Source organism: Pseudorasbora parva, chromosome 21 (genome assembly GCF_024679245.1).
Source record: "Pseudorasbora parva isolate DD20220531a chromosome 21, ASM2467924v1, whole genome shotgun sequence".
NCBI classification, from domain to species: Eukaryota; Metazoa; Chordata; class Actinopteri; order Cypriniformes; family Gobionidae; genus Pseudorasbora; species Pseudorasbora parva.
In genome coordinates, this window is record NC_090192.1 from 18,465,696 (window position 1) to 18,486,399 (window position 20,704).

The window sequence follows — 20,704 nt, forward strand, 5'->3', positions numbered from 1 at the left end:
TTTGAACACCTTCAAGGCCTGTGAGAACTTCCACGCCTTCGATAACAATTCCAGTGTCCTTTGGACTGTCACTTGAAGCTCCTGTCCTGGTTACAATTACTGCCATCACAAGCTGTTCAATTCCTGTCTGTTCTTCATTGACCTGCAACCATAAACAGCAGTGAGACTCAAAACCTAAGAAAAACTGAATAAAAGAGAAAATCTGAAACTCTATTTGTATCTTACAATACTGATCAAACAAGTTAAGTCCAGTCAACCATACTATGGTTAAGTAGCCAACAATATTATATATTGAATATTGAAATTAAGTTTGCATACGTTGAATTCTTTGATGAGATCTCCTGCATGTCCCAGGAATTCTGTCATGCAGCGGATGACCACCTCTTGTCATATCAACAGGACAATGTTCATCCTAAAAGAAAGAAATGAATTAATGATATATCCTCTAAGGGCCGTGACATTTACCAAACATGCTCCTATAGCAACACCCTGGACAAGCTAATCAATCAAAATCAACCAAAAATAAACAGTGCATTTTTACGGAAGCTTATTGCAGTCACTTGAGAAAAAAAAATCTACTCTGTTTTTCTGAATTAATGACTTAATTTTTAATGAATAATTTTTTTTTGCTCTGTTTTTCTGAATTAATGACTTAATTATCTCAGAATTATGAGATAATTTTTCATGAATAAATTTTTTTTGCTCTGTTTTTCTGAATTAATGACTTAATTATCTCAGAATTATGAGATAATTTTTCATGAATAAAATTTTTTTTGCTCTGTTTTTCTGAATTAATGACTTAATTTTTCATGAATAATTTTTTTTTTGTTCTGTTTTTCTGAATTAATGACTTAATTATCTCAGAATTATGAGATAATTTTTCATAAATACAATTTTTTTTGCTCTGTTTTTCTGAATTAATGAGATCCCTCAAAATCCAGCCAGAGCTCTATTTTAGCTGGATTGCATGGAAGTAAACATGACCAGCCTTACAAATTTGTGCAGACAGCCGATCTCATGAAAATTCGTATAAATAGTAGTATAAATAAGTGTGCAATCTTGTGGAATGTATACGCTAAAATGAGTTTTGGTGTGCATATGGTACACAGTTTTTCACGTGCTTATACGCACTTTATGGCATATTATATGTACGAACCCACCATCCCACCATCCCCAACCTACTAAAGAGCATGTCATATGCATGCACGCGAAAGACTGTGTAGCACGTGCATTATCTCAGTAAACATTCCACACAATATACATTCCAGACGATATACATTAGACACAATTTCACACTCGTACTATTGATACGCATTACTATGTGATCGTGTTAAGATGATGCATCTGAAATGCATTCAGGCTGGCTACGTGGTGACACAAAAGACAATCAGGCAATTGTTGAAAATACTGGATCCCCATGGAGTGCAATAGCAATGTCAAGCAGATCAGAATGTTCATTTCTGCTGTCATGAGCTGTCTGCACAAAGTTGATGCACTAAAAACAATACAATTTTTATTACTTAAAGACAATGTCTCAAACCCAAAGTAAAATAAATCTGGATTAAATTTGAAAGGCGGGACATGTTTACTTCCATGCAATCCAGCTAAAATAGAGCTCTGGCTGGATTTTGAGGGATCTCATTAATTCAGAAAAACAGAGCAAAAAAAAAATTTATTTATGAAAAATGATCTCATAATTCTGAGATAATTAAGTCATTAATTCAGAAAAACAGAACAAAAAAAAATTATTCATGAAAAATTATCTCATAATTCTGAGATAATTAAGTCATTAATTCAGAAAAACAGAGCAAAAAAAATTTATTCATGAAAAATTATCTCATAATTCTGAGATAATTAAGTCATTAATTCAGAAAAACAGAGCAAAAAAAAAATTATTTATGAAAAATTATCTCATAATTCTGAGATAATTAAGTCATTAATTCAGAAAAACAGAGTAGATTTTTTTTTCTCAAGTGAATGCAATAAGCTTCCGTACAATCTTGTGGAATGTATACGCTAAAATGAGTTTTGGTGTGCATATGGTACACAGTTTTTCACGTGCTTATACGCAATTTATGGAATATTATACGTACAAATAATTATCTCATTAATTCAGAAAAACAGAACACATTTTTTTTTTCAAGAAAAAATGATCTCAGAATTCTGAGATAATTAAGTCATTAATTCAGAAAAACAGAGCAAAAAAAATTAATCATGAAAAATGATCTCATAATTCCGAGATAATTAAGCCATTAATTCAGAAAAACAGAGTAGATTTTTTTTTTCAAGTGAATGCAATAAGCTTCCGTAATATTGGATTATTAGTGTCCTAATAAAATGGAAAATCGCAACAATATTTTTCTTGTATCTCTTTGTAGTCTTGCCCCTTTTTGTAGCGTCACATAAATGGGCGGTGCATAACTCAAAATTTCTAAATTTAACCAATCAACGCCGTTTTCTCCGTTTCGGAGCAGCCAATCAGAAGAGCTGTATTCACTTTTCAAAACCTGCCCGCCATATTGCGTATGTACGCTTAGAACAGGTAACGTTAACGATAAACGTTTGTTTACTGAATATAGATATTGCGCATTATTTAGTCTCTGGATAAAGCTTTCTTGACTCCCGGAAATCAACCTTAATATAAAGGTAAGAAATCGCCCATATTATTTATATCAGACGGTTACAATTAAACTTAACTTAGTTTGTCATTGTCACGACTTCCAAACATGCAAAACGCATGGTTTGGTATAGCGATCAAAATTGTGAATGTGTTGCTTCAGCAAAGATAATATTTGAATTTTATATTATAAATGTGAATATAAAGATTCGTGAAGGAATTTACTTTATTATTAACGTATTATTATTATTTTATATAGATATCAACGATATCAACAAAATGACAGCTTACTTAAGACAGGCCTCCTATAAGAAATGTAACGTTGCAGTTTTTTATTTACTACATTTTGGTTGTATTTGTGTAATTTTTTACCTAAAACGAGTCAAAACACAGTACCATGATGCTCAGAGAAAATGACAAGTTAATCAATAAAATAAATGACGCAAGAACACACAATTGCGTTGACATCTGTGTTGTTGATAGCAGGTCATCAAAAAAGTTATTAAAGCGTTTGATTAAACCCACAGCCTTCGATGTCAACAGGGAAATTAAAGCGTTTAATTCCCCTCGTAAAAGTAAAAATAACTTGAGTAAAATTGTGTTTATACAGTGTTGTGTTATTTATATTTTTTCTGTATTTGCTCTAAAAACAGATCTGGGGCAAGTTAAATTATAAGCACAGTCACTGTCAAGACTTAAAAATCTGAACTGCTAACGTTAAAGGTCAAGAGTTGGCCTTACTTTTAGGATTCAAAATAGACCATAACAGTTATGGCCAGCCTTAAAAAAAAAGACATAAATAGATAACTGACTTGTAAGATTAGTGTAAGCGGTTTATGCATCTGGTCACTTAAAACAAGTTCAGGGTTATGAGTCACAACCTACCAATAGAGAACCACCGCTTTAGGTAATTGACTGTTCTTGTTGTGAAAACTCTTGTAGGATGGACTCTCGCTTCGCTCACCTGTACAAGCGGGACAGCAGTGTGTCTATGATCCGGCTAAAGATGTCCAGACGTCGGTCTCAATCTCAAAAAGAGAACCGAGAGAAGATCCAAAACCTGCACAGGCACCTCGACCAGCTGCCGGAGATCGAACTCTCAATGGATGCGTCCAGCATCATTGCCACCCAAGACAAAGCACCCAAAACAAAGACAGCTAATGGTAAATATTGTAGTGAGTTTTGTTGTTTGATTTTGTGTTGACTTGGTCTTCTTTTGAAGTAGTTATAATTGTTCTTAACAGATGCAAATACTGCGGCTGAGGAGAGGAAGAAGATGCTCGCTCGTTACAAAGAAAACAAGATGTTGCAGAAAGAGAAGGAAAAGCGTGAGAAAGAAAAGAAAGGCGTGTTTAAGGTCAGCCTGTATAAGCCCCAGCCACTCGGGTATCTACCTTCCAACACTGCTGTGCCTGGCAGAGGAAAGGTGTGTAATAGGAATAACAGGTAAAAAAGTCATACTATAATAAACAGTACTTCATTTTCCCATCTCATTTATCATCATGACAGATCACAGAAACTAACCAGTCCACACGAGTGACCCGCTCAATGATGCAAAATCAAAAGGTATGTAAGTGTACATTTTTGCAAAAATTATCGTCCAGCCCTAAAACATGTAATGCTTGCATGCATGCCATCACCGTTCTCACAGATTCACGTTTTTATTTTATTTTTTAGTTTACACAAAGATGATAACCGCTTCAAAGTTTGAGTTCTCTAGCCACCAAACACTGTTGCCATGCAAATGAACGGCCAGAAACCATTAAAAGTTTTCTATTTAAGTTTAAAAATGTGCTGTGTAAGTGGTACCAAAGTAAATAACTAATGAGAAATTAATCTATCAAAAACTTACTTGAAATAGAGCTGCTGTACAGTCAAAATAATCTCTCTTCCTTTAATGTCCTATTACCACTGTAAAGCTGGTTTACAAATATATATATATATATATATATATATATATATAGTAAAAAGCACTAATATAAATTAAGAGTGCTTGACATGACACAGCACTGCCCAGGCTATTGCTCCTACATAACTTATTTTTATAATATCTTTTGTCAAAGATTTCTGCTCATTCTAAATCAGATACAGATAAAATAGCACAGTAAAGATTACATTTGTATAAATGCATTAGTGAGAGTGCAATTTCGTATGAATTCTACCTGGCAGCATCTCTCTACTAACAATGAAGCTTTGAGTTTTAGTTACTAAGAAATTTATGTTAGAACTTTTTAGTTTCTTAGCTATTTTATTGAAAAAGGACAGAACAGTGTTAATACATTTCTGTATATGTGTGTGTGTGTGTGTGTGTGTGTGTGTTACAATGCAGCAGCGCATTAGTTTAGAACGGCGATTAACTTGGGTGTACAATAAAGCTGTTTAAAATGTGCATTCACCCAATCAATACTGAACATCCAGATGGTATATTAGGGGTGGCAGTGGCTCAGTGGTTCATGTAGGTTGTCTACAAACCAAAAGGTTGGTGGTTCAATCTCCGGTTCCACCTGACCAAGTGTCGGAAGTGTCCATGAGCAAGACACTTAACCCCAGCTGCTCCCGACGAGCTGGATGGTGCCTTACATGGCTGACATCGCCGTCGGTGTATGAATGGGTGAATGTGAGGCAAAAATGTAAAGCGCTTTGGTTGGCCATTGGGTCAGTTAAAAGCGCTATATAAATGCAGTCCATTTACCTTATCCAAACACATCTTGTGGAGTGCTCTGGGAGTGCCATGATCGGCACCAAGTCAACATTACAGTTTGAAATGACGTCATTGTTTTTTAATGATGTATTTCTGTTGTTGTTATTACAGCCTTCAGTTGAGAGACATGCTGTTCCAAAGAAAGGTTTGTCTTGCTTCTTTAACTCTGTTTTTCATATTACTAACTGCAAATCATAATGCACAAAAACTAGGATAAGGGATTAAGCCGAGATATCTTGGTGATCTTGTCATCAGAGGCCTGTTGCATGAATCTAGCTAAACAAACTGAGTTTCAGAGTAGATTTATAGTTTACAAATCCAGATAAATCCAACCTTGTTTAGATCAAGTTCAACCGTTTCTCTAAGCTCGGTAAAAACTTTATCTGTCAACTCAGGTTTAATCTAGCGTTAGCGATCACCTCTAATCCTGTGTCCTCTAATCCAGCCAATCACAGTGTCCGTTTGATTCACTTCTCTTCTGAAGATTGAGAGAACGTTTTGCAAATTACTATGAAATGAAATGTGTTTACAAGGCAGAAATAAACACTGCTGCTGCAGCGAGAGTTTGAGAAGGCAGCTGAAAGAATATCTGACTATATCAATGCATGATGTGTTTTAAAAAAATATGCATAATTATTAGAGGTTCACAAAGAGCTCAAATGAATACATTGTTTAAAAGAATTATGAATGCATGCATTATATTTATATTACTATTTGGCTACTTGTCAGTTAAAATTATATTTATATGAACATATGAATTCTAAGTGATTATAATTCATATAATATAAATATAATAAACAAACGTTTTTTCATCATAATCTTCTTTAATTTGGAACGAGACATACAGGGGGTGTGGCTTTATTGCATCTTTACTTGCAGCTGATGGTCCAGTTTGGACTTGCAATATCAAACCCAGAAAAAAAAATCTGCTCAGGAGCAGGTTAGCCATGTAGTGTCAGTTACCATGGTGATGAACACTGCTAAAAACCAATCCAATTTCTTGAACCCGAAAAACCAGAGTTTGCTCAAACTAATCTCGAATTTACCTGGGTAACTGAAACCAGCTTTGTGCAGCACGCCACTGTATGCAAAATTGGGTACACTGCTGTCGTGTAAACATACCCTGAAGGCACACTCACATCAAGAACGATAACGATAATGAAAGATAACTGTATATTAGCGGATAAATTGAGCCAGGATCGCTAAGACATCCCGGCTTAATCCCTTATCCTAGTTTTGTGCAATAGGCCCTTGAAATGAGTTTGCTACTGTTTGTCTTGAATCAAACTGTGATGTCTTCATGCTGTTATTGGAGACTCTTTTTGTTTGTGCAGTTGAGACCGTATCGACCACCAGAGCTCCAACCAAGAGCAACTCCAAAGCTCTGACTTCAACCAAAACCAGAGCAACTACAGGTAAAACCACTCACTTAAAGCTTGGGTAACTGCTTTCTGGGAACCAATGTTAATATTTCAAATCACCCAAACAAACACGCCCCTAGCCCAAAAGGGTCTCTGCCTTATTAGGTTGAGACGTTCAAGTCTTATCAGGTGTACAGTAGAAATAAATGGCCAATAATAAGTAGGTCACTAGCAACAGTGTAGTGTGAGTGACTGTGTTACACGCCACAGCCGAAATGCTTAAGCTTCACGTTATTTCCCAGACGTAGGTTTGTAATTGAGGTCAAAGTCCACTTGCCTTGCGTTCGCAAATCTGAAGTGTTTCCAGCATTACAGCGACTTTCTTCTGGCATGTTCTGCTGTGGACAGGGTGACCAGTAGCCTGAAAAGCCAGACCCACATTAAGATGTTTAGTCTGGAAACTCACCATTGACAGGGCTCAATCCGATGGGCGGGATAAACGGTTGTCTTTCAAACTCCCTCTGCACGTGATAGGATAGTGCTACAACCAACCAGAGCAACGAAGGTGAAGCAGAGCTCATTGACTGATTAAACATTCGCCATATCCGGTCGGCAAAACTCCGAACACATCTTCCCTTCTTAAGAATCACTTCAGTGCCGTTCTTTTCTAAGAGAAAAGCTTAACTCCAAGTCTTCCAGAGTCACGGTCAAAGCTGATTCGAATGACCGCCGTTCGCCAGCTTCTGTTTTGACTAGAAGCACGCAAGTGCAACTCTGGCGTCATTATGTTAAGCCCCGCCCACCGACTCTATACACGATGTGATTGGCCCATCAATAGCTTGGCGTTTACAGCTCAGATGGGTATTGAGAGTTGCTAGACGACACTTGCGAGCAGATTAGATCTGCTGCCGCTAGGGTGCGTCTAGTTTTCTAGGCTAGGTGATCAGAGCATCTTCGTTTAATTTTCCCTCAGTACTTTTGTAAAAGCCAAAATATGGCCACACACCTCAGATTTTAGAAGGCTGGAAAATCTCCCGGTGTTGTCACTGGACTGGATCCTAACCAGACTGGATAGTATTTACCGCGACTTTTCAAAATCATGATAATCACTGACGGTTTTAATGATAATTAAATTTTAAACGATATTATTAACCGTCAATGCATTTTACCATGGTTTATCGTGAAACCGGTAATCGTTTCATCCCTAGTAGTAGACACGCCCCTTATTTCTAATTGGCTACAAGTTTGTTTTGGTACTCGGCTGAGACACTTTTACTAAAGCACTTTTGAGATAACATTAACCCCACCTTTACACATGTGCACTATGCAACTTTTCCTTCCATTAGAGGGTGCCTATTCAAAACAAAGGCGTAGTTTGATGATGCCTAGTTTGAGTGCAGCATCTTGGGACATGTGGTCTTCACCTCACAGCCGGTGGAAAACAGGACTCGGGCAGAAATCATGTTCATGGATGGGGTTATTAACGTTACCGTAGTATAAAGCAGAGCAGGACCGTGTGTTGTGAAGATGAGCAAGGCCTCTGGGGCGATTTTTAACGAGATGTACAACACATGCCTCGCGAGGACGAGACACGGGCGCCGCTATTTCCTTTTTCCGGTCACCAGTAGGAAGTAACAAGATCTGTTTATCATATTAGATGAATTTGATTTGAGTGTGTTGAAAATGGTTATGACGTTACTCAGAGCAGCTGCTTCGACACTTGTTGCACACTGCTAAGAGTGAAGCGTTTCTGCCAAATAAATCCAGAAACTGAGGGTAACATAGATATGACGCAATTGATAGGTGAGTCCCTCAGACGCTATGCTCAGACGTACAATAAATGCAATAAAACATTTATATTAGAAATATTACAATAATGTCTAAACTATACATATCTTTGGAATGATCCGTCAGAAGTCATTCTAATATGCTTATTTGGTGATCAAAAAAAACATTTCTAATGTTGAAAACTGTTTGGCTGCTTAATATTTTTGTGAAAATTGTGAACTAACTTCTGTTTTTTTTTTACTTAAATTCAAAACAGGGACAGCAGTTTGTTTTCTTTATAGTTACATTGTAGTCTTTACTGTTATTCTGTATCAATTTCAGAATCAGAATGAGCTTAATTGCAAAGTATGTTTACACGTACAAGGAATTTGTTTTGATGACACTTTCACAGTACAGACAGAATGACTCTGGCAAGACAACAATAATAAATATATTTCCACCAGTCTTAAATGCTTCCTTGCTGGATATAAAAAAGCCCATGCAGAGCATTATTGTTATTTCTTTTACAGCCGAACCATCTATGAGAGCTCCAACCACGCGATCAGCTGCTAAAACGACGCTGGTAGCTGTAGTTAAACCAGTTACTGGTGAGTTTTGTTTTAACATTTTAAATCTTGAGCTTTTTAGAGAGCTTTCTGTGACCTTTTATTATTGTCTACTTGTTACATGCACGCAACTTAAGCCACTTTCTCTATGTGATTTAGATTCAAGGGCTACAAAAACGAGATCAACGGTTAAATGTCCTGCTGCGCCCTCTTCTGGCAGAGGGAAAACCGTACAAGGTAATGAGGTTATGGTTGTTTTCTTCTGGCGCATTGTCTAATATTACATATGATTTTGCTTTATATTGCCACAGTGTTACTCAGATGTTAGTAATGTTGCATGAGTCCAGGGGTCCTTTCTTCATACGTTGCTAACTCAGTTAGCTGGATTTAATTTTAGATGATTTGACATGATCTCGGATTGTTTTTTTTTTTTAACTCTCATCCTGGATTTGCTGTCCAACAGGTCCATAAACTTAAACCTGCTCAGGAACGGGCTTATTTAATGTAAACAGGATTAGATTACATCTTGAGGTGATACTTAAAATCTGTCCCACTCACTGCTAGCCTACTTTATTACAAGAGTTCATTACTGAACCAGGGGCAATAATCATTTTAAATAATACTAATATAAAAGTTTATTTTAAAATATTATAATGTTGTGTAAAAGGTGTATAATACTATACACTCGGTCTCTTGATTGAGAAATTTATTTGTGATGGAACAATTTCTTTATAATTTTATTGGAGTCTTACACACATGCTAACATAACTCTGAGCCGAGTGTTGACGGATATTATGGGAGTGGCTTGATGCAGTGCAAGAGATGCAGATAGTTTGATCTTGACCCTAAAGAAAATTTAATTAATGCGGTCACGTAACAAATCTACTTTAAATTGATTTAATGTAATGAATTGCTAATTACAACATTGAAATAAAAATGTGTACAAATACTATAAAATCATGAAAATAAATAATTGGGAATCATGTTAAAAACATTTATCTATTATAACTTTTATGTTGGTTTCAGTCATTTGGATGTTTCCTTATAAAGGTCCAGTAATTGTGTTTTTTGTTGTTGTTTTTTTATTTTTATTTGTCAAGTTCTTTGCCAGGTGGCTTTTTAAATTATATTATGCCATTATGTTGTCTTGACGCCAGCCAAACATTGCATTGCTGATCGTGTTTTCGAGTATCGATGCATCTGCCCTCTTCAGTGAACGCAGGAACGCGCAGTAATCTCAAATAACCTACTCCAGATATTTTAATCCAATCTGCAAATTCGTTCTAAGAACCAAATTAGCCAGAGATCAGTTATCACGATTAGAAGATCTGGGATCTGTCAAATCATCTCAATGTATTAAGCGAGGTACGAAGAATGGACCCCAGAACTACAGGATTTTTGTGTATGTGTGTCATTAATCAGTACATCTCATTGTCTTACACAGGCAACACGAAGACAAATATTGAAAATAAAGTGAGTTGATTTGTCATATCTATCTTTTTGGTTTTGAAATTTTCTGAAAATTGGAATTATATATTTTATGCTTGGATATTTTTAGCCTGCTGAGAAAGAGGTCGCTGCAGTTAATCCTGTTGTTCCTGAGGAAGAGAAACCCAAAGCTGCTCCCCCCTCATTTGCCCCTCAGGGATTCGTGTTCCAGCCTCCTGCTGGTCTGAGTTCCTTCGAGCCTGCGCCCCTCTCTCCGCGTTCAACCACTGCTTTCCTCTCACCAAGGTTTGTGATAATGCGTGATAACTCAAAGCTTTGTTATATAAGCTGGTCCAAAATAATACTATCATGTTTCTCTTTTATAGCTTTCTTTCTGAAGCAAGTGTGGAGCCCACCTTCCCCTCTCCCCCAAAATCTGTTCACCCTGCTCCTTCACTCTCACTTTCACCTTCACTGTCAACCCCTCCACCAGATCTTCCCACCAGGCCTCCCTCAGTGTCCTCTCCCCCTCCTGCCCCGTCCTCCCCTCAGCCGTCCACCTCTGCAGCACCATCTGTTCCTTTCGCCCCCTTGGAGCCACAGCATGATGTTGCTTATTTCAGGTGAGGCTGATATCTACCATTAAAGATGCGCTAGAAAGGAAAACAGTATTTATCTTGGCATTGTTAAGTAATAAGAGTTCTGTACATGGAACTAACATAACATGAGCTTCAAACACCAGTGTTTCCTCCTTGATATGTAAATAAAGCTTGAAAAAGCTTTTCCCCCTCTAGTTGTGCTTGAAAAATACAACAACAAAAAAATGCAGACTGTGCAGTAAATTAATTTTTACACCTCCCCAAATTAGCATATAACTTGCGGTTACCAGATTTTAATATCAATTTAAATCTCCCAATCAGAGCTTTTCTTTTAAAAGCACACATATTCTATCTAGGGCTGTTTCGAATGCCATTTTTTGAGCTTCGAAGCTTAGGTGGCAATCAATATCGAATTTTCGAAGCTTCGGTGGGTGGGGCTAAATATATAATAATAGTGTCGGTTTGCATTTGTATCATCTTTCACGACTTCACGTTTCACTCTTCGGCATCGTAAATGTGTTGCGGCAGACCCAGTGGAGTGCAGTGTTGCATTTGGTGCAATATGATCAGGTGGCACACATTATTTAAATATTAATAAACATTTAATAATCTTTTAAATAGAACAGTTTCCGGTACGCATTACACGGGCAGGTTTATGCTCCGAAAACGGACAGTGCACAAGTGATACAAAACACAAAGTCTGTTGAGAGCAAGAACTTTAATGAGGTATTAATAACGAACCTTTCTTTAAAACAAATGAATCCCAAAACAGAAATTAAATTAGTAACACAGTGATTTCAATGAACTGTAATAAATAAAGAACACGGTAGCATGCTTATAAACAGTTGAATAAGAATAAATGAATTGTTTTTAAAATGACACAAAATGTAATATCTATTACAATTAGTTTTATTCTATATAAGGGATTTATTTTGTCTTATCTGACTTTTTGTTAATTTAAATCTTTAAAATGCGCGATGCTTTTATTGAAAGCATGTTGCGGTGTTTTTTTAAATTTATTATTATTATTTCAAGCATGAGTGAGAATGAGTCCGCGATGGAAGTCACGTGTTGAAAAAAAAAAAACCGAATATTCGAATCTCAAAACTGAAAATCGAATGCCACCTCACCGAACGAATATTCGAATATTTGATTATTCTAGTACAGCCCTAATTCTATCCTGTTTCATTTAAACGTGCAATCTGGAAATCGTGTGCACGCTCTCTCTCTCTGTCTTGTGCCCGCGGATAACGCCAATAAATAAGTATGCTGCATTTCAGCAATCACCATTTGTGATTTTCTGCTTAGTGTCATTCAGTTGGTCTGTGTTCTGTCATGACTAACAAGCTCCTTTTACTGTTTGCAATTGTGTTTGCTGAATAACTGCATTCCTGTGAACTACTGAAATAAGCCAATCAGAGCACAACAGTATTTTTCATGATCCTTCCAAATAAGGCAACAACAGACCATTTTATTCTAGGGACAATTTCTAAGGTTGTAATTGGACCTGTAAAACTGTATCTGGACAATTGTATGCCCTTAAATAAGATCAGAACAATTTAGGAAAATTGTTTCAACTCATTCTAGGGCACCTTTAACAGAACTGATTGGTTAGTATTTTGTAGTGTTTTAGTAATGCATTTTCTCCATTTATACGCCTTCTTGATTGGTCAATTGCCTTATGCTCTGCAGTCTTTATTTTATACATACTGTTCTAAAGTTCGGGATTGGTAAGATGTTTTTGGAGCTTTTATGCTTATAGGTATTGCATTTATTTGATTACTGTTCTATAAAAGAGTAATATTAACAGTAAATATTATAACAATTTAAAATTAACTTTTTTCATTTTAATATATTTCAAAATGTAATTCATTCGTGTGGTGGCAAAGCAAATTTTTCCGCAGCCATTATTCCAGTCTTCAGCATCACAAGATCCTTCAGAAATTATTCTAATATATGGTGGTGCTTGGTGCTCAAGAAACATTTCTTATAGTATTTGAGAACACTGTGCTGCAATATTTTTCTGGAAACCATGATGTTCTTTTGTAAACAATGTCTTTACTGTCACTCATGAATACGTTTGAATTTCTTTAATAATAATAAAAAAAGACTTGCTGACCCCAAAGTTTTTAACGGTAGTGTAATTTTGTTTCACTGCATGTGTTGTTTCAATAGGGCAGTGATGGTCAGCGAGACTGAGCGTTTGACTGTACTTTCTGAGCTGTGGGAGTCACGATTTGATGATACCTCTATCCCGGAGGAGAGTAAGTATAGTTGTCTTAATTCAGCAACAGTCTAACTAGGTTTTGAAGCAAGCTTTCCAACAAGGATTAGTTTTTCTGTCCACACTGAAAGTGAAAATGGCACAATCACAGCTCAAAGAGTTACCTCGATTGCAATTTACCCATGTCGATTAACTGTAAAATACCGTAAGTTGACGAGAATCCGTGAACCGCATTATTAAACTGCACAATATAATAAAACCGTTTAAAAATCATAGCGTAGTTCTACTTTAAATTCACAAAGGCTGTTATTCAATAAAAAAAAATATATGCACTTCAGGATGTGCTTTATTTTAACTATTTTCGTTGGTGAAATGGAGTGAAAACTTATTGTAAAGTGTAACCAATAAATCCACGATTACTTGCTTTTGATACTTTATTTTATTCCGTATTTTTATTATATATGTAGAAAATAGTTTTAAAGGAAAGGCTGTTTTTCGCCTTGGTTACCTTTTTTTTGTAATAAAAATCCTATTACTCAATTTATTGCCAAAATAATCGAAAGTGACCAGCAACTGTTGGACATGCATGTTTTCTCCAACATTAAAAGGTTAGATTAGGCTATAAAGCTTAGCTAGCTACAGCTAAACTTTATTTGTGGGTGCTCAGTTTTGTCGTTTGGCCAAAATCTCATGTGATTAAAGATGAAGTGCTATGTAGAGGCTATTTAAGACGGTACTGGCTATGATTTGACAACAAATGCTGTGCTCAGACACTCGTCTCCCCTCATCAATAATGCAAAACAGTAGCCTTTTATAAATATATAGTGATTCTTGAGGAAAGAAATGCTGTACTTATTCAAACAAGCAGGTTTTACTTACTGTCATAGGCTCTTTTGTAATATTTTTAATTGGTTTGATGTTTGCAACACCCACAGACAGATGTAAAGGGTGACCACTAGTAATGATTTATTGAAAAAAAAGCAAATTCAAGGTTTCTGCCAGACAGCGACGATATACATGTAAAGTAAGTATATTTCTCCTTGTCCATGTAGTGCGAGACCGGATGCGCACGGCTGTGGGCCAGGCTAGACTGTTGATGAAAGAGCGCTTTGGGCAGTTCAGCGGGCTGGTGGATGATTGCGACTTAGGGCGTGGAGACAAAATAACAACTTGCACTGACTTGCAGGGCTTCTGGGACATGGTGTATTTTCAGGTAGGTTAATGTTCTTTTTTTTTTTTTTAATGCTTAAATAACGTCCAGCCTTTGTTTAATGTTGTTTTATGTGATTTTCTTTAAATAGGTGGAAGATGTTACCAAAAAGTTTAATGACTTAAAAGAGGCAGAAGCAAAGGATTGGAAAGAGGAAGACAGGCCTGTCGCCAGAAAAAGAGTGGCCAAAGTAAACAACATCATCAGCACCATCTTTTAATAATCTTGCATTTCAAATGTGAGGTGTGTAATTCTTTTATCATGTCCTTTTATACTACAGAAGCCTCCTGCCATAGGAGGGAAGGCAGAAGCAGGTGGAGGTGCCAGTGCAGCAGCAAAGAGTCGACTGGCTGCTGTGAAGGCTGCCATGAGAGCCAAGCAGGCTGAACAGAAAGCTGCAGAGTCCTCAGGCAACATCCAGGAGGAGGCAGGCTCTGTCCCTGCAGCCCCTGCAGCCACACTGCCTGCACAGACTGTGGTGTTCCATGGAGGTTTCTTCCAGGTGGAAAGCCCAGTCAAACCATCAGGTAACAATGAAGAGTTACTTGGGCATGTGAATATATGTGACCCGTCACGGAAACCAGGGACACAATTTGGCAGCTCTACTTTCGAGCAAAATGAGAGAGAACGTTTTTTTTATTTTTTATTATGTGATTTTGCTTTTTTGCAGAATCTGTTAGTTGAAATCACGAAGAAGCCTCTCCGTGTTTGAGATGGCATTAATGGTATATTTAAAAGCGTACATTTTGAGGTTGAAATCGCCTTGTTTTGTCTGTGTGTATTTCCATACTGGCTTTTGTTATTGCCCTGCCCTCCAAGGGACACGTGGCTAATTATTTATGCAGCGCTCTGGCCGGCTGTAGAGATGATCTGAGCGACGATGAAAGCGGCATAATAAGACTGAATAATACCCTAATCTACAACTGAGCGAAGATTAAGAAGAGGAAGAATGTATCAGAGAGGTGTCAGACGAGTTGGACCGTAAGAAATCAGAGGCTAAATCGATAGTAACATTTGACGGGGATAAAGACAGAGAAATGGGTCAAATCTGTAACCGTGGCTATAGTGTAATGGTAAGGCGCATGTCATTAAGTTTTGACACAAATCGATCAGAGGTTTGAATCTGCCTTTTGCCACACTCTCTCTACTCCCTTTTCCCATCACATATCATATCAGAAAGGCATTTATTTTCAAAAAGAAATGAGGAAAAGATTAGAAAAGTGGAAATAAAGCATCTAACGTGTTTATTAATAAAAGAGTGTGGCAAAAGGCGGATTCAAACCTCTGATCGATTTGCGTCAAAACTTGACATATACCTTACTGCATAGAAAATTAAAGGAGGTTCCCTACACTATAGCCACGGTTATGACTTTACCCATTTCTCTATCTTTATCCCCTTCAAACAGACGCACAGTACATCCACTAAGAAGACCCCGGCAAACAGAAAGTGCGCCCGAACGACTTATTTCATTGGAGGCAACGAGATTTGCAAGAATACTCTTCTGTTTTTGATTTCTTATGGGGTGTGTTTCCATAAATACCAAATTTTGTCGTTTTGTGTTTATTCTAAGAACACGTACACGTTATCTCGTGTTTAGACCTTCCCATACCTACCAATTGATCTTAACTGTTGTTTTAATTGTAATTGTTAGCATCGTATCACTTGCTAAAAAAACCCATTACTATAATGGGCTTTTAGATGGTAATGTTAGCATCTGCAATCCTTTATTATTAATAGTATGCGGTCCGATTTTTCCCGTTGCGTCTCTCGTTACTAGCAACCATGCAGCTTTACAGGGGGTATGGCTTATCTAAATTTAAATGAGCCCTATTTTCACTCCCAGCAGGTGAGAACTGCAAAAAATTAGAGGCTGTTTTCTCTCGTTTAAATGTTTCTAAATGCCTACATTCAGATGGCCACAACAAATATTATCAGATTTCCATGTGTTACACATCGTTGGAAAGCTTGGAGACTACACTTTCAGAATCTGTGAATAACTTAAAATGCCCCAGAACCAACTTGTGTCCCTACTTTCCGTGACTGGATATATATATATATATATATATATATATATATATATATATATATATATATATATATATATATATATATATATATATATATATATATATATATATATATATATATATTTCCTCTCGTATTTAAGCAGGTTTCTGTACCTTCCAATCTGAGAAGTATGATCTACTTGTGTAAATCAGAAGGGAGAAAATGCGGTTTTTGAAATGCTAATGGCTGTTGACAGGACACTATTAGTATCTCAGCCAATCCAAAAATAACAGAAGAACCATATATATATATATATATATATATATATATATATATATGTATATGTGTCATCAATTACTCACCCTCATGTCGTTCCGAACCTGTAAAACCTTCGTTCATCTTCGGAACATAAATTAAGATATCTTTGAAATCAGAGAGCTCCCCTCCATAGACCGCTATTTAATTTAACGCTTTCAAGGTCCAGAAAGGTAATTAAAACATTGTTAAAATAGTCAAAATGTGACTTCAGTGGTTCAACCTTAATTTTATGAAGCGATAAGAGTAGGGTTGGGTGATATGGGCAAAGAAATACCTCTGTATTTCTGATTTATAATACACTGTGTGGATGGATGGATGGATGGATGGATGGATAGATCCATAGGTGAACTAAGTAAGCACATGCCTGATTACTACTTCTAGCCATAAAACTCCAGGATTAAACTACTAAACATACATAAAACTCCAAGTCATAATTATTAGTGAAGTTCAAAATATTTAAGTTAAGCTTAAAATTTTCATTAGTCTAAAAATTGAGTTTTTTTTAAACTATACTGTGTGCTTTGAAAAAATGGCTTTGTGTTTTTATCTGTATAATATTCTTCTTTTCAGGTGCTGTTAGACGGTCTTGTCGAATCAGTACAGTTTCTTCCCCCTGTGGTTCTAAGTTCAGTACTCCAGGCAGGCAGCGCAGATCTAATGCAGCCTCTCACTCCTCCTCTCTGCCCTGTGTGTCTGCCACACCTCCTCGAAACCATCACCATGATGTATTATCTGTTTCCACCCCTCTATGTTCTGCTGAGCCCCTCCCACATTCTCCCAGAGCTCCTCAGATCAGTCCTGACCACAATAAATCTGCACATGTTTGGCTACACACCAATTCCTGCTCCAACAGCCAACCTCATGATTTAAGCTCCACCTGTACCTCGCACACACAAGAAGATATCTGTAATGAACCAGAAAACAGTCCAGTAGACCAATCACATGATTTACCCAGGCAGTCGGAGCACCTTGCTAATTCTTCAGAACCTCAAGTTGAGGAAAGCGTTCCAGAGTCTATGCTCAGTCCTTCCTCCCAAGAGGAACCACAAGAGGACATGGTCTCTGATGACAGTTTGCCAGCCCCAACTGGAGCAGATGCCGGCCTAGATACTCTTGCCCAGTGCTCATCTCATACCTCTTTCTCGGAAGCAGTAGAAGCAGAACCCACTGTTTATACACCTGCTTCCCCTATCCTGATGCCCTCCACACCAACCAAAGATCTCAGCATTTCTACAGCTCTCAGTAATGAGGTCATTTCGGCCTGTAATGGGTATGCTTTGCTTTGTTATATTAGGTCATCTAATTTGCAACATGAACCACTAAATATGGCATAATTCATAATCGTTTGTACTCTTTCCACTGTTCTACAGCTCTCCAATCAGTACAGATGTTGAAATGACAGGAAATGAAGATGCTGAGGTGATTATCTAACAAATCCAACTAGAAATGCACAATATTGGTTAAGCGTGTGTGTGTGTGTGTGTGTGTGTGTGTGTGTGTGTGTGTGTGTGTGTGTGTGTGTGTATGTATGTATGTATGTATGTATGTATGTATGTTTTTCCTTTTTAATTTAAATCTGTTTATATATAAATCTGTCCTCTATTTTTACATTTGATTACCTTTTGCCGTCATCAATAATAATATATAAATTATTAATAGTAATTTAATAACACTGGCTAAAGGATACTTTTAACAATCTCAAAAGGACTATCCATTTATTTCATACTGTACTTTAAAATAATGTGAATTATTTTGTTAATGATACAAATGAATTACAGTATTATAGTGATTTAAAATTTAGACAAAATGGTGTAAAATTGTAATATCAGCTATATACTGGTTATTGGCTGTAACATATAATTTGATCTGTTTATCACTATCGGCTAGTGTTTTAATTTGCTACACTACACTATGTAACTTAGCAAATTAAAATGTTGATAATAGCGGAGTGCAAAATATCCTCCAAACCATGTCTTTACCCTATTACATTTTGAAAAACCTATAATGCATGGTATAATCTAAAGTTTTCGGGATCATTTTGTCGGACATTTTACACACAAGTCATGCGTGGACGGTCACATCCATACTTCGATGAAGAGTAGTAAGTGTGAAGCTGAGTGGTTAAGATATCCTGTATGCATGTGTATGCCAGTGCCATTAATCTGTGCAGCAGAGCAGAGCTTATACAACCAAAACAAGACCCATTCAGTTTAACCGGTAGAGAGCCAAAAGTTATTGTATAGCTAAAAGTTATTCTGCATTCCTAAATCCTACTATTAGTCAGCACTCAGCAGAGCTTTTTTCTTTTATTTGATAGTTTATGAATCATGTTCTGATGTATTTTTCCCAGGATGCTACTGATTTGGACTTTGAGCGTTACCTGCAGCCCGCAGTGAGAGACAGCATGTCTCCGGGTCTTGCAGCAGAGAGGTTCTCCCTTGGGGTGGTGGATGCTGAGATGGAGAGTCCTGTGACTCCAGCAGAGGAGTGTCCTCTTGATTTCTTGGCAACACCTACAGGTAGTTAATGTCTCTATCACTCCCATAATGTTATTAATGCTCACATATGGTTTGTTGGGGGGCACGTGGGCACTCACTTCTCTTGCACTCCTGTCTCAGCTCTTCCCAGAATGGTGTTCACACCCCGGAACAGTCAGGTGGATTTAAATCTTTCTTTTCATTTCCTCTTTGTTTTTCAACAGGGTTCCCACAGTTTTTCAGTCAAGGAAATTCACTGAGAGGGAGCAATTTTGATAATATGAAATAGATAAAATTAAATACTACAGAATTGCTCATGACTTTTTTTATTTATTTATTTATTTTTATACATTTTTAGTTTTTCAGCCCTGGAAACCACCATTTTGTTTCCAGGTTTTCCAAGACTGTGGGAACCACTACTCCCACACCTTCTGAGAGTTGTTTGCATTAATTAATTTTATGTTTACATTTCTTTCTTTCTTTTGGTCAATAACCTTGTTGTTCCTTGATGTTTCAGATGTCGGACAGTCTGCTGCTGTTCACCCCAGAGCAGAAGGAGAGAGTGAGACAGTCAGTGTGTGAACGTGACCTGATCTCATTTACACCTCCCACAAACAAATAAGAGCACATCCACTCACTCTTTGAATTTGGATAGTTTTAAAAAAAAAAATGCTTTATTAAATTAGATGCCTTTGATACTTGTTCATCTATTTTCTACTCACTTTTTTTGTACTTATAAGCACGTTTAGATACAGCAGTTATATTTCTATGCAGTTTTGACCTCAGAAAATATTGTTCTTTAAGGCTTTTAAATGTCAAAATTGTTGTGAGCGCCAATTAAATCATAAGAAAAAATAATACTTCTATTCTGTGAATGTACTTATTTTTCTTATTCCTGCTGGTGACTGACTGTTTTGAAATGACAGACGTGGTAGAGATCATGGGGTCATGGGAGAAAGGGCTGAGTGTTTAACGTCATTGTTTGGAACCTCTGTCTCTCAATTTTCGTCTCCTCTGTTCTCGCCTTCTGTATGTCTGATATTGATTGTAAATTATAAAAAAATATTGGCTTAAAAAAAAATTCTTGTAATCTGGGGGATTTTTTAAATTTTTTGTAAACCTTGCTTTGTCAGCATCTGCAAGAGCACTTTTTTTCTGTCGGCCTGAGTCTTCTTCAGCCTCACGCTGTGCTCATATGCAGGAAAGAAGGACATCGAGGGTTGAAACAATATGGAACAATATTATGGGAATATGCCTGGTTGATGCTAGAGGTCTCAGAGAAGAATGGGCCAACTGATTCAAGCTGATGATAAACATGATAATGGGTTCACTGTACTAAAATGGCCCCCACCCACAGTAACCAGATCTCAACCCAATGGAGCATCTTTGGGATGTGGTAGAACGGGAGCTTCGTACCCTGGATGTGCA

General features: G+C 37.0%; 1 protein-coding gene across 2 annotated transcripts; it reads left to right on the forward strand.

Moving 5' to 3' along the window:
• The first annotated feature begins 2,502 nt into the window (after positions 1–2,502).
• dlgap5 (discs, large (Drosophila) homolog-associated protein 5) lies at positions 2,503–20,136 on the forward strand. 2 transcript variants are annotated; one of them, XM_067429392.1, is made up of 20 exons: positions 2,503–2,646; positions 3,560–3,780; positions 3,862–4,043; positions 4,127–4,183; positions 5,430–5,463; positions 6,653–6,733; positions 8,977–9,054; positions 9,172–9,249; positions 10,457–10,485; positions 10,571–10,746; positions 10,827–11,063; positions 13,215–13,303; positions 14,316–14,476; positions 14,565–14,663; positions 14,754–15,000; positions 17,370–18,069; positions 18,170–18,218; positions 19,150–19,318; positions 19,418–19,455; positions 19,794–20,136. In XM_067429392.1, the coding sequence occupies exons 2-20, from the start codon at positions 3,561–3,563 to the stop codon at positions 19,896–19,898; spliced, it is 2,829 nt and encodes a 942-aa protein (XP_067285493.1). In that variant the 5' UTR covers positions 2,503–2,646; position 3,560; the 3' UTR covers positions 19,899–20,136. The 2 variants fall into 2 exon arrangements, with proteins under 2 accessions (XP_067285493.1, XP_067285494.1); XM_067429393.1 differs by lacking the exon at positions 19,418–19,455.
• Positions 20,137–20,704: the final 568 nt, after the last annotated feature.